This window comes from Condylura cristata, unplaced genomic scaffold (genome assembly GCF_000260355.1).
Source record: "Condylura cristata isolate star-nosed mole 26May11 unplaced genomic scaffold, ConCri1.0 scaffold00036, whole genome shotgun sequence".
In the NCBI taxonomy this organism is placed as follows: Eukaryota; Metazoa; Chordata; class Mammalia; order Eulipotyphla; family Talpidae; genus Condylura; species Condylura cristata.
In genome coordinates, this window is record NW_004567137.1 from 11805035 (window position 1) to 11819713 (window position 14679).

The following is a 14679-nucleotide window of genomic DNA, read 5'->3' on the forward strand; positions in this document are numbered from 1 at the left end:
TTAATGATATTCAGGATGATCTTAACTCATAAGCTATAGGAGTTAATGATGCTTTTTCATGGTGAGAAAGCTGAGGTCATCTTGGACACTAGAGTCAAGACAAGGGAGAGAATAAGGTTTCAAAAGATAATCAAAGGAATGTTCCTTTTCAGAGTTGAATGAAATTTCATAAATGTAAAGGAAGAAATCTTGCAAATAGAAGAAAAATTACTTCTTTCTTTGTCCTTGCAGGTTTTTTTTTTTTTTTTTTTTTAATGAACGAGTAAAACCATACAAATTGTCAACATGGGACGGAGATCGACATCATCCACCAAGAGTGGAAAATTTATGAACCCCACAGACCAGGCCCGTAAGTGTCTGTTAAAAAGGAATGATGAAGGAAGTGTGGTTACAAAAAATTGCAAGCTTCAGGGAGTCTGCTTCATTATCTTAATAAGTAATCAACAGTGTTCTAAGATTCAGTTGTTCCTTGTTTTTGTGAGCACATGATTAAAACTTAAGGTCCAGAAAAATCAGTATCAGTACTTTCAGTTGATTTGCTTAAAGGTTTGTTTTTAGATTTGAAATTCTGAACAGATTTGTTTTGCAACTGTTTCTTTTCATAGCTCCTTTCTAGTGAAACTTGAAACACATTTCTTAACATTTTTAGTTGATACAATTAGAAGGATATTTTTGGTATCTAGTGGGTAAGAGGCCAGGTATATAGTAAATACCCAACAATGTGCATGAAAGCCTCCACTGAAGGTTTACTGGTGTTAAATTGGAGAAAGTATTGTTGTTCAGGATTTAAAGGTTTTGATATTTTCTTTTTCTCTCTTAAGGAAAGGAAGCCCGGAAGAGAGAATTAAAGAAGGTAGGATTTCAGAAGTATTGTATTATTTATTTATAAGTGTTGCTTGGAATATACTGTCTTTTGGGATTAATGGATTTCAAAATAACATTTTCAGTTATTTGCCACAAAAGGTCCTTTGTGCTGCTTTAGCTAATTTCCTAAGCCAAAATACCATAGTTGAAAGTGAAATAGATGTTTGACAGGGGTTTGTAACATTGGTTACATTTCCCAAAGGAGTTAAATACCTTTGAAAAATTGCAATAATGCTTTGTTAAAAGCTACTGGATGAGGGCCCTCCCTGGTGGTGCAACGGGTTAAAGCACAGCACTAAGAATCTAAAGCCACTTTTCACATGAGTTCGATTCCCACCTGCACCAGAGGTGATCCACATGGCGTGGCAGACCTCTCCTGGCCCGTCCGCTGCTCCCCTCAGCAGTATACTTCATCATTCGGCCTGTTCTGCTCCACACTCTGTCTCTGGTGAATCCTCTCACCACCCCTGTACCTCTGGCCTGTATACCCCATTTCTGTATGAATGAATGAATAAGTAAATAGATAAGCTACTGGATGATAATAAGTATGTACTCCTTTTTCTGATTATGTAAACATTTTCAGTTTGTGGCAAAGTGCTACCCCAGAATAAGAAAGGACTTACTTTTTAGTATTATACCCAAGTAACACAATTAATATTCAGAGAACTCAGATTTTTAATAGTTTATAATTGTGTGTTCCTGTTTCCTTATTTAACATTAAATCCTCAAAATTTCTCTAATAAATAGTTTTAGAACTTAGTACCAATCTTTTTTTAAAAAAAAAATTAAATTTGTTGTTAGGAAAACATTAAAGATCTCACAAAGTTAAATACTTAATCTAAGTAAGCAAATTTAATGAATAGCATTAATTTTTTCTAAAGTTGAAACATTTTTTGAGAGCAAAAAAATTACATACCCCTTTTTCTGGTGGTTGAAAAAGTTCAGTTTCAGTTTAAATGAATTCTTAAAGCAAATTAAAATAAAAACTCATGAATACCCAGCTTCTTGACATTCTGCCTTTTCCTTTTGCTAAGAACAAAAAGCAACGCATGATGGTACGAGCTGCAGTTCTGAAGATGAAAGATCCCAAACAGATTATCCGGGACATGGAGAAATTGGATGAAATGGGTAAAGATTAATAAAAGGTCTATATTTATAGCAGGGGGGGAGAAAGAAAGGCTGGCAATCAGGTAATAAATGAAGCAGCATAAGTCTAAGAAAAAACCATGATAGCATTTGATGCTCAGCTTTAGTTTTAGTGTCAGGAAGACTCTGGACGGGTGGGATCTATTGCAAACTGAAGAACTCATCTACAATAAATGGGAGGTCATTGTTGAGCTTGAACAACTTGTAGCTACAATGTGATGGAAGCCAGTTTGGCCTGCTCACGTTTTAAGAGAAGACTGAAATCTTGGTTTTGAAATCACTTAGAATTTTTGTTTGCCTTTTTTTTTTTTTTTTTTTTTACTTTTGGCAACTACCTTCTAAGTATTTTGCCACTATAAATGTAAGTCCATTTGTGTTTTTCCAATGAGAGGTTCCGAAGAACCTAGATAAAAGAAAAATAGCAAGTTTAAAATCAAATTTTATAAAGTAATCATACTAAAATTCCCTCCCATTTTTACATTTCATGGTACAATTTTATTCACATGTGCACCTGCATCTTAACAGCTTTATCATAACTGGAGCCACTGCATGTTGTCTTATGTCCTAGTTGCTTGAGAGCCTGTGTGTGTCGGTACTGGAAATTTTATCCCAGCCTGCATGTAATTGGTCTCTTAGTATTGGGACATAACGATTGTTTAGTGTTCTGTTTTTGAATTTAACTTAACAAAGCTAAAATAGGCCCTCCCTGGTGGCACATCAAGTTAAAGTGCAGCACTAGGAAGCTATCTGTAGCCGCTTCGGCATGAGTTTGATCCCCCTGCAGGTAGATGATCCACATGGTGTGGCAGGCCTCTCCTGTCTCCCAGCTGCTCCGCTCAGCAGTGTTCTTCATCAGTCTGCCTATTCTGCCCCCCGCTTTGTCTCTGGTGAATCTTCTTACCACCCTTGTACCTTTGGCCTGTATCCCAGTTCTATATGTTTGAATGAATAAATCTTTTTAAAAAAGAAGAAAGTTGAAATAGTGTAGCTAATTCAATATGTGCTTTTCAGCTTTCAAGTTTTTGCCAATTTTGTCTTCTGTGCCTCTTACCTTTTTTTCATTGCCTATTAAATTGTGTTTATTAATATACCCATTTTGGTTCAATGATTTGTCTAAAAATAGGGATAATGAAAGAAGTACAGTGAATCTCCTTAGTGATGCATTCAGTGGGTTTCAATAAATCCAATTGTAGGGTTATGATATTAAAAAGTTTCTTAAAAATGTAGCAGGACTTGTGCAGCTACCCGGGTAAGAGTTCTGGGTTCTGGATGCTCACAAAACTTTACTAGTTTAGTTCACCATAACTGATTCAAGTTGTTGCCTATGATGTAAATAACACTGGGGATAAAACTGACCCAGGGTGTCAACATATTGTTTACTTAATATCTATTTATGTGGATTTTTTTTGTGCTATATGTAAAGCATTTATTGCAATGAGAAAACTAGAGGTTAATTTTTTATTATTGAATTATATTGTAAAGTCTACATCTGCAACTTAATCTGGAAGAAATGCTTTGCATTCTAGTAGAATAAAACAGACACTAACAAAAGACCAAGTGCACATTAAAAAAAAAGACTACATGTTTAACTTGGTCTCATTTTTGCTATTTTGAAGCATACCTTTCCCATATGAAAACTGATTTTCACATACATATTAAATCTGATTTATTTGCCCAATGTGGATATTTTTTAAAGGAGATGATAGCTGGGGTTCCTTGAGCTCTACTTTACTGTGCACTGATTTTCCCCATGTTATTTAATCCTCACAAATCCTCACACTTTTTGAGGTTGATGTGTTGTACCTCTTTTCCAAGTAAGAAAACTCAGGTACAGAGAGATTATGTATCTTCCTTTAAGGTCACACTGTTAGGACATGGTAAGGCTGAAGTTAAAATTCAAGTAGTTGATACTCATTAACCATGCTAGGAATAGTGTAGTAGTGTAGGAGGTGGTACCTTCTGATTTTAAATAAATCACCAAGGTTCATAGGATTTATAAGACGAGCAGTTATTTATTTTAAAAGAAGAGGCGAACACTTCACTAGGTTTTTAATTACGATTTTAAAATTTTTCAGGGCAATATTATACAGAATTTAAATAGAAATTATACAGAAAAGTTTTATTTACTCCTATAATTGGTAAATCCCATAAGTCAGTCACTTTTAAAACTCAGCTGTCATTATCAAGATTGTCCATCTGTCTAGTCTGATGAGTTAGCCTCACTCTCCTGATAAACCTCTTAGGCTGGGAGGTGGAATCTGTGTATGGAATTAGCGGTGATTGGGAGACAAGGCCACAGACAACTCTAATTTATACCAGTTTGTAAGTGCTTCTCTCTACTACACCTTCATTGAAAATGTCACAGGGCTGTGGTCTCTAGCATAAAGTGCCAGTTGATCTTTTATTCTGACTGGCAAGGATACAGGAAGTATGATTTCAGGTATAAAACTTTTGTGCTGATCCCTCTTGGGGTGGAGTACCTGAAATTAACCCCATGTTGTAAAAAAAAAAAAAGAGAGAGAGAGAGAGAGAGGAGGTTATATGGTAGCTACAAAAGAAACTGGCCCATTATAAAAATAAATGGTGAGCCACTAGATACTCTGAGACTCCATTTAATCATCAAAGCTTTCTTATGAAATAATTGTGCCCCATTTTTCAGGATGAGGACGTTGAAGTTGAGGGAACTTGAGTACCCAGGATCTCAGAATGAGATTATGAAAACACTGTAGTATATAAAGCCAGATCTGTTTCACTGAAAGTTTAGTACACCAGTTTTTCAGTGTAGGAGTGAAAATTGACTTTTATAGTGATGTTGAAAGAAAGCTGTCCTTCCTGCTGTCCTTCCTGCCTGTGTTTCTACAGGCATTTCTTAAGTCTAGTTCTTTGAGTAAATGAAACTGTCATCCCAAGACAGCCTGCTTATGTCTACACCGATTTTTCTCTTTTATTCTTTCTCCTTTTCCTAGTAAACCTGTCCTTTTAAAATGTAAAAAGGCTGGGGGGTGGGGTGGAGAGTAGGTTAATTTAGCATTTTTTTAAAGTGAAAAAATATTTTTGAGATACAATTAATAGTATATTTTTGGTGTATAGCATAATGATTTCTATATGACATGAAATGATCACAGTAAGTTAACATCCATCACCATACATAGTTAGGATTTTTTTCTTTGTGATGAGTTTTGAGATCTACTCTGTTGAGAAAACAAGTAAAATAAAAAGCTATCTTAAAAGGATGGAATTTTAAAATCTTTTGTTTTTTTTTTTAATTGTGAAGAGTATCTGATGTCTAGATATCTTTTGAAAAGATTAGCATAAGGATCTCCTAGCAGAGCAATACACACACACACACACACAGCTGCACCTCTCGCCTTGTACCCCAGTTCTTGTATGCATAAATAAATTTTAAGGCAGCATAAAGAATAGTTTTTATTAAAGGGTATATCACATTGATACTTAAATGAAATGACCTTTTTATGTTTGATGCCATAATCTGTCTTTTCTTTCCTCTATAGAGTTTAACCCAGTGCAGCAACCACAGTTAAACGAGAAGGTGCTCAAAGACAAACGTAAGAAACTGCGTGAGACCTTTGAACGAATTTTACGACTCTATGAAAAAGAAAATCCAGATATTTACAAAGAATTAAGAAAATTAGAAGTAGAATATGAACAGAAGCGGGCTCAGCTTAGCCAATATTTTGATGCAGTCAAGGTAATTTTTTTTTAGAGATAAACTAAAATGTAATGGCTAGATTTGCTTTAAAATATCAATGGGTGAACGATCATGTTGAACCTTTCTCGGCAAGGTTCACCTACTTTTTGGGGCAGCATATTTGATCTGTCATATTTATGTGAGAGAAGTTACTCTCCCTTCCCACACGTTAACAGCCACAAACTGAAAACAGCTCGAGTGTCCTTTAATAAACTAATGGATGAATTAAAATGTTTATAAGATTTAGTTAGTGAGAAATTAAAACATCTGTTGATACTCAAAACATGGAATTAAAAAAATTGAATGGATAAATTGCAAAGACATGGGTTTCTTTCATAATTAAGACCCTGTTTATATGAAATTCCAAAACAGAACTCATTGAATGTGTTCATTTCATTGCAGATTATACCTCAAAAAAAAAACTATTAAGTCAAATGGTAAAAATTTTTGTCAAGTAGATAAAGTGACACCCTTTTTACAGATAAAGGAACCAAGGTGATTTGTATCATACAACTAGTATATGACAAAAATTTAAGAAGCAGAGTAATTTTAGAGCCCTGCTTCCTCTATTTTGGTATATTTTCTTTTTTCTGAATTAATTGATATGTAGTATTCTCATATCCAGAATATATAGGGTAGAGTGGTATAGGTGCTAGAGATAACATTTAACAATTGACCTTCTCTGAAAAACAATTTCAAGTCATAATCAAAAAAATCAGCTAATAGAGTGGAAAAGCAGTGGGTTTGGGTTCCTCTAGAAAAAAGTGATTTTTTTTTTTCTGTTAATTGATGGACTATTTTGAGAATAGCTTTTCTGTTGTTTTTTCCTATGTAATTAGCTGGGAAACAAATTTAAGTTACCAAACAAATGATGCTAGATTCTTAATGTTATTTATGGATTACTCTTTTATCACACCATTAAAAAACTTTGTTTCAGAATGCTCAGCATGTGGAGGTGGAGAGCATTCCTTTGCCAGATATGCCACATGCACCTTCCAACATCTTGATCCAGGACATTCCACTTCCTGGTGCCCAGCCACCCTCCATCCTTAAGAAGACTTCAGCCTATGGGTAAGGTAGCATAATCGAATAGCATTTATTAAAAACACCTATTGACTGTCCAAGTGACAAAAATGTGTTGGGAAATAAGAGATAGTGTGACTACAGGCAGCACCATATTTTATTAAGTGTGAATAAGAAATCCCTTAACAATTGTTAGAAAAAAATAAGTATCTTTGTTAACATAATTACTGTAAAATTTTCTTCACAGTCCTCCATCTCGGGCAATTTCTATCCTTCCTCTCCTTGGTCATGGTGTTCCACGTTTGCCTCCTGGCAGAAAACCCCCCGGCCCGCCTCCTGGGCCACCACCACCTCAAGTTTTGCAGATGTATGGCCGTAAAGTGGGCTTTGCCCTAGATCTTCCTCCTCGTAGGCGAGATGAAGACATGTTGTATAGTCCTGAACTTGGTAAGGATTTCTGGTTCCTTTTGCTCTTTTAACTTTTCCACTATTGTTTTATTGTTGAACTGTGTAATATCTTGTAAAATTAGGCTTTCCTTAAAAATGTCACTCTTAACTACCAAGTCCTTAGTGCTTGCATATTTGTTTCCTTTTTAGCTTCATCAAACTAGAGTGTCACTGTATTGTGTATCAGTCACTTATAAACGTGTGTGTATACAAGTTTCTACGTAAAACTTGTTTTCAAATTTAAACTTTATAGGAAAACCTTACTTAACAGAATTTTAAACTGTTGTCTGTTACATAAAAATATTGTCAGGCTCTAAATAGATAAGAATAGTATATAGAAAACGTATTTAACAAATTAATCTGAGTAGAATATTGAGAATAGTCTTCTATATTTTGGGGTGTCCAGTCATATTCCTTGTTTCCTACTCTCTTTTCAGCCCAACGTGGACATGATGATGATGTTTCCAGCACCAGTGAAGATGATGGCTACCCTGAGGACATGGATCAGGATAAGCACGATGACAGTACTGATGACAGTGACACAGACAGATCAGATGGAGAAAGCGAAGGTGATGAATTTGTGCACCGTGATGATGAGAGAGACACCAATGAAGAAAAGAAGTCAGGTATGTGCAATTGAAAATCCCAATAACTGATCATAAATAGCATAAAAGACAAAGGTCCTGATTTGTTAATGACAAACTCAGCTTTTTGAAAGGATCAGAGTTCTATTCATTTATACATTTCAAAAATCTGGCAAGTTCTTGCCGTATAGTAAGTACTCAGTGTCTATGAAAGGGAGAAAATTAAGTATAGATAATATGAAAGTATTTGTAATAAAGTCTACTTTGGAGGGGGAAGATAATGGCTATTCAACAGTTTTAAAATGTTCTATTATAGATAATCAAAAGAATAGACCATGTATGTTATTGAGAAAACCATACTCATTGTTTTTTTAATAAATTTGCTTAAGTGGGGGTGTTGGAAGTCTTTAAACTTGGTGGTCTTGGTGTCTTACATGTACTTGACAAAAAAAATTTCAGCACCATAAAAGCCATGAACAGTACAAAATGTATAATCTCTGTCACACCACCATAGTCTTCAGGCTTCTCTTTTGGAATTGATTTTGTAGCCTAAATCAGTGTTTATTATTGATAACACCACTAAGATCAGTACTTAGAATGACAAGTTTTTCTCCCCCTATTTCTTAATCATAGTTGCAAACCTAAAGACTAGAATAAAAGTATGTAGAGAGATCTGATAATGAAAAATACGAGAAAATAGAAAGTCAGTGGAGCCTTAGCAGTTGCAGTTTTCTCTAGAACTGTGTGGTCTTTTGCCCATTTTTTTCTTTATTTTTATTAACTGGTTTTTCTTAAACATATTTATCAGTAAACACAGGCTGGAAATGACATTCCTGATTTGATTTTCAGCTTTTTTTTTTTGACTGTTGACTACATGGGGATCATTTTCTAGACCCAGGATTTTTCCTTTCAAAATTATTTGGGCCAGATGCCTCTAGGGAAATAGGTGTTTAGGAACTCTAGGAAATAGAGTTTTGTATGTTCTGGTCTTTGACTGGTCTTAGTAATTTATATTTTTTCAGAGATTTTCCTTATGATTTCATTTTTATTGGCATAATGATGTTATTTATTTTTTAATTAACTTTTAAATCAGCATAGCATTTATTTACCACCACTTGGCATTTTTGTCTATAATCTTTAATCTGGCTCTCTTTCTGAGCTTATTTTCTGCCAAGTAGTGGGCAGCAGTCATGTCTAGTGTGGGCTTCACAGTATGTGTTATGTATATGTTAACTGAATTTTGTTGATAGCAGTCTCTCCCCTCTCCCTCCTCTGGCCTATAGGTTTAAGTGTTCGATTTGCAGATATGCCTGGAAAGTCAAGGAAGAAAAAGAAGAACATGAAGGAGCTCACTCCTCTTCAAGCTATGATGCTTCGAATGGCAGGTATGGCAGAAAAGGAATTATGAGTCATCATTTGGCATTGACAACCAGTTACTTTATATGTATTTTTCTACTTGTTATCCAAGCTACTCTGAAATAAGTATTAAAATCTTGTCTTATGAAAGTTAAGATTTGGAGACATTAATAAGTGGTCCAGCTGGCGTTTAAATCTGTTTTCTCATAACGCCTGTGCCTGTTCTGCCCTGCTTGCTATGTTAGCACAAAGGAGTGGTAGACTATTTGGTTACCAGCGTTAAGAAAGTCTTTCCTGAGCGTATATCTTAGGATCACTGTCTTTCCAGATGTAAAAAAAATTAACTAACTCACTTACCTGACTTAAAATTTCTTTCAGGTCAGGAAATCCCAGAGGAGGGACGAGAAGTAGAGGAATTTTCAGAGGATGATGATGAAGATGATTCTGATGATTCTGAAGCAGAAAAGCAATCACAAAAACAACATAAAGAGGAGTCCCTTTCGGATGGCACATCTGCTGCTTCACAGACTGCTCCCCCGCAGTCTGTTCCTCCTTCTCAGATACAAGCACCTCCCATGCCTGGGCCACCACCACTTGGACCACCACCTGCCCCACCTTTACGGCCACCTGGACCACCTACAGGCCTTCCTCCAGGCCCACCTCCAGGTAAGCATTGGAATTCCTGTTTTATTTCCTGGTAGTACAGTTCCTTAAGAAATCAAGGATTCTCAGAAGATACGTGCAATTTAATTCTTGTAGCATTGATGGAGCTCAGCACTTTGAAAGCCATCTTTTTCTCCAAAGCCCTTCCTTTTCCATGGATTTTTAGTTCTGTTCTTAGCAGGCAGAACTGGAGTATTTAACTGAGTTTTTCTAGTACTATGACAGTTGACTCAGTCCTGAATTGGTATTTTCTTTGGGCATTATTGGGTGGTCATTTTGATCTTTAGATTTGGTCTTTGGCATATAGAACTTCTTGGGAGTTTATGTTTGTCCTTTATTCCACAGTTGGCCAAAGAAATTTTTTTCTTCAACTGAGTTTATCCTTTTCTGAATAGTACAAAAACATTACCTATTTTATAGGTAATTCTCAGTGGTCCATGTTTAAATCTTAATGAGCTCCAAGGGAATCTTTAAAATATCCTGTTCTTTGTTCCATTTTCAGCTTACATTGGAACCATTTAAAAATTCTCATCTCTTTCTACTTATTCCCAACAGAGAATTGTGATTGTGTACTGAATACACTTTCTGTCACACCCGGGAAATAAAAAGAATCTGTAGCAAATTCAGTGCCCTGTTTCTTGTTAGATATCTGTTGAATGAATTCTGTTTCCACACATTTTCAGTCAGTTAAGAATTCTCACATTTCATCGATATGTGATAAGTCAAACCACATCTGAGTCACTTTTATGCCACAATTACAACTTCATATATGTTTGGCTTTAATTCATTATTTTTCTCTTTTCAGGAGCTCCTCCATTCCTCAGACCCCCTGGAATGCCAGGACTGCGAGGGCCTTTACCCCGTCTTTTACCTCCAGGACCACCACCAGGCCGACCCCCTGGCCCTCCCCCAGGTCCACCTCCAGGTCTGCCTCCTGGCCCTCCTCCTCGGGGACCCCCACCCAGGCTACCTCCCCCTGCACCTCCAGGTAAAGGTTTTGATTTCTGTGCAAAAATTGGTCTGTTATATGTTTTAACTTGCTCTAAGACATCTTTTGATATTTTACAATCTTAACATTAAGAGGTATCTCATATGGTATTTTTTAATTACTTCTGACCTAGATTAAACTTCAGTTTTGTTTTGTTTTTAATTTTATTTTATCTTACATATATTTTGCATCATTCTTCCTTTTTGTACAGTGCATTCTTTCTCCTCTCAGGTATAATCCCTACAAAATTCCCATCACCAGTTCACCTATGCACCATCATCCCTGAGTAAGAACACATCCTGACCTGTAGAGTCTCTCATTAATAGTTGCCAGTTAATTTGGTTTTTATTATAATTAGATTTTTTTTCTGGTCCCTTATTTGGTTCCCCTACATTCGTCCTATAAGTGAAGCCATCCAATATTCTTTTTTCTTTTGGCTTTTCTACCTGCTCCATCCATGTTGGCTGCAAATGGAATGAGTATATCTTTTGATTGCTGAATAATATTCCACACACACATCTTCTTGATCCAGTTATCTATTTTTGGGCATTTCAGTTGTTTCTGAACCTGATTTCTTACAGATGTTTGCATTGATTCTGCCAATCACATGAGGGACTTGGCCCAGCCAGACACCACTTGGATTAAATTCTCTGCTTGAGATTTCTTTTAGGATTACACAGAAACTTGTACAATCATTCCATGCATCTGCATGAGCACCTACTTAAAGTTCAATGTCTCAGTGGGGAATTTCCCCCTGTCCCCTCAACCGCTCCCCCCCAATGTCAAGATTATGCAAGGTGTATTTCTGCCTTACTACATTGGCTATCCCAGTTTAATGTTTCCATTAAGCTTCCCAGCTTACTTTTTTTCCCTCTCCTGGTAGTATATGTAATAATTATGGGTAGTAGTATTTCAAATTTAATGAAATTTAGCACTTTAAAGTCAATCTTAAAATTGAGGTAGGAGGGTCCTCCCCGGTGGTGCAAGGGGTTAAGTCTTAGCACAGTGAAGCTGTTAACAGCCACTGTAGCACAAGTTCAATCCCTGGCCAGGGAGCTGTCCCACATAGCGCAGCAGACCTCTCCTGTCTCACCTGCTGCTCCCTTCAACAGTATATTTAGGTCAGTCTTCCTGTTCTGCTCTCCACTCTTACCTGATTTCTTTCACTCTCCCTCTACTCCTACCCACCCCACTCCCACCCCCACCCCCCACACACACACACGTACCTCTAGACTGTTGATACATGGATAAAATAAATCTCTTTAAAAATTTAGATTTGAAGAAAATTAGATCTGCAGTTCCTAGTAAACAGTGGCAGTGTGTTTAAACAGTCAATAGGACATGAATTCTTTTACAGTAATGGTGATATTGATCAATGGCAGTCTCTCTTTCCAGTGTTAAAATGAGCATTTCTTGCTTGTTAAGTTACTTTTTTGGTGAGAGGAGTGTGGAAATGAGTGAGTAAGGCATCAAAACCCCCAACCTTGGTCTTGCTGGTGTTTATACAGCTAGAATAGGATCTTGGGCTGATATATCTGAAATTTGACAAATTTAAAATCAAATTTGAAACCAGATGTTCTAAAGTACATTGAGAGAGGAAGGAAATATAAGTACAGGTATTGAGGCTGAAGGTAAATACTATTTTATAGATCCTTAAATGGTCCTTAGCATAAGAGTATTATTAAATTTCAAAATAGCAAGCAGCATAATTTCAGCTTATTTTCTGTAAATTATCTGTTAGAAGGTATCAACCCATGTTTTATTAAATTTATTGTTAAATTTATTGTTAAATTTTATTCTTGTGTTTCTCTGACTGTTTTCTCCTTCATTCAGGTATCCCACCACCTCGTCCTGGCATGATGCGCCCACCTTTGGTGCCTCCACTTGGACCTGCCCCACCTGGGCTTTTCCCACCGGCTCCCTTGCCAAACCCAGGGGTTTTAAGTGCTCCACCCAACTTGATTCAGCGACCCAAGGCGGATGATACAAGTGCAGCCACCATTGAGAAGAAAGCCACAGCAACCATCAGTGCCAAGCCACAGATCACTAATCCTAAGGCAGAGATAACGCGATTCGTGCCCACTGCACTGAGGGTACGTCGGGAGAATAAAGGGGCTACTGCTACTCCCCAAAGAAAATCAGAGGATGATTCTGCTGTGCCTCTTGCCAAAGCAGCTCCCAAATCTGGCCCATCTGTCCCCGTCTCAGTACAAACTAAGGATGATGTTTATGAAGCTTTCATGAAAGAGATGGAAGGGCTACTGTGACAGCTTCTGATGCCAGAGCAGGCTTCTCTCCACATCGCTGGTTTATGGAAAAGAGGCGCTTACAAAATTTAGGCAAAAGCGCTACTTTCAGTGTCAGGGTATTTTCTAATTTCAGTTCAAGGAATATCCTAAAGTTTAGCATTGGTGAGAATTTACGGCATCTGAGAAGATACTTCATTCAGAATAGATTGGTTATTGAAGCCGTGCTGCTAACATCCATTCCCTTTCATACCACCATTTTCTCCTGTTATTTTCCCCCTTTCCAATTCTGTGGAAACTTGTGGCGGGGGATCTTTGTTACTTAATTTGCTTCTCTTCCTGTGTGCTGTGGGCACTGGAGTAGAGATTTCTGGAAAAAAGTTTATTTCACCCCATCTTGCCTTTTGTGTTCAAGTTATTTTTAATATTTTCCTGTAAATATTTTGTAATATTGTAGTGAAATGGATCTCAATGTCATTTCCTAATACAAAGCAAGATATGTGGGAAGAAAATGTACAATTCTTTGATTAAAATTATTTCCCACTGACCTAAACATTGAGTGTTTCATGAAATAAATGTTCTATACCAAGATTTTCTGTGTTACCAATAATGTCTATATATAATTGTTATGAGCAGAAAAGATGCAAGTATTAAAAACTTGGACTTTAAGGAATACCATTTCTGGCATAGGATGAGAATCTTACTGAAAACATAAATCTTACCTTTAAAATTAAAATTTTAAAGGATAAAGAAAAGAACTCTTCCTTTACAATTATATTGGCTTTAGAGAAATTGAGAGGTATTTATTGCTAAGAAGGGATGAATCATCAAAATTTCTTACTTTAGAGTTTTGTGAACTGATACTAATTAGCAGTATCTAATTAGTTACTGATACTTATTAAACCATTTCTAAACTTACTAGATAATCAGAAAAGTTCATTTTATTGATTCTGTACATTTATTTTAAAAGCACTTAAAATGAACAAGAAAGCTTAACACTTAATTTGCATTGATGTAATGTTATTCCTAAAATACTTTTTTTAAGATATATTTATGCATATAGAACTGGGGTACAGGATTCACCAGAAACAGTAGGGAGCAGAACAGGCAAAATGATGAAGTACACTGCTAAGGGGAGCAGTGGGTGAGACAGGAGAGGTCTACTGCTCCATGTGGATCACCTCCTTGGCTGGTGATCAAACTTGTGCTGAAGCAGATGTTGATAGTTTCATAGTGCTATACATTAACCCATTGTGCCACCTGGAGGGGTGGGGGTGGGGTGCCTAAAATACCGTTATTTTTAGATTTTCTTTTTTTTTTAAAGATTTATTTGTGCATACAGAACTGGGGTACAGGCCAGAGGCTCAGGGGCGGCGAGAGGCTTCACCAGATACAGTGGGGAGCAGAACAGGCAGATCAATGAAGTACACTGCTGAGGGGAGCGGCTGGTGGGTCAGGAGAGGGCTGCCGCGCCATGTGGGTCAGCTCCAGGGTGGGGATCGAACTCGTGTTGAAGCGGCTGTGGCCGCCTGCAGTGCTGCATCCTAACCCGCTGCACCACCAGGGAGGGCCCAGCTCTGCTGTTTGTGTAATGTGACCTTAGGGTATCGCTTTAATGACCTGAGCTTCCACTTCCTCCTCTCCTGGGGGCAC

At 36.9% G+C, this 14679-nt stretch overlaps 1 protein-coding gene across 1 annotated transcript; it reads left to right on the top strand.

Annotated features, from left to right (window-relative positions):
• Positions 1 to 236: 236 nt before the first annotated feature.
• On the top strand, positions 237 to 13861 carry WBP11 (WW domain binding protein 11). Its single transcript, XM_004693254.2, has 11 exons — positions 237 to 349; positions 822 to 853; positions 1899 to 1992; positions 5523 to 5719; positions 6657 to 6790; positions 6990 to 7189; positions 7627 to 7815; positions 9057 to 9158; positions 9508 to 9795; positions 10598 to 10780; positions 12614 to 13861. The coding sequence occupies exons 1-11, from the start codon at positions 286 to 288 to the stop codon at positions 13045 to 13047; spliced, it is 1917 nt and encodes a 638-aa protein (XP_004693311.1). The 5' UTR covers positions 237 to 285; the 3' UTR covers positions 13048 to 13861.
• The last annotated feature ends 818 nt before the right edge of the window (positions 13862 to 14679 follow it).

Coding starts and splice junctions, on each gene's coding strand:
- WBP11 (XM_004693254.2), top strand. CDS start 286: ATGGGACGGAGATCGACATCATCCACCAAGAGTGGAAAATTTATGAAC. Junction 350..821: donor GAACCCCACAGACCAGGCCC/GTAAGTGTCTGT, acceptor TTCTCTCTTAAG/GAAAGGAAGCCCGGAAGAGA. Junction 854..1,898: donor GGAAGAGAGAATTAAAGAAG/GTAGGATTTCAG, acceptor CCTTTTGCTAAG/AACAAAAAGCAACGCATGAT.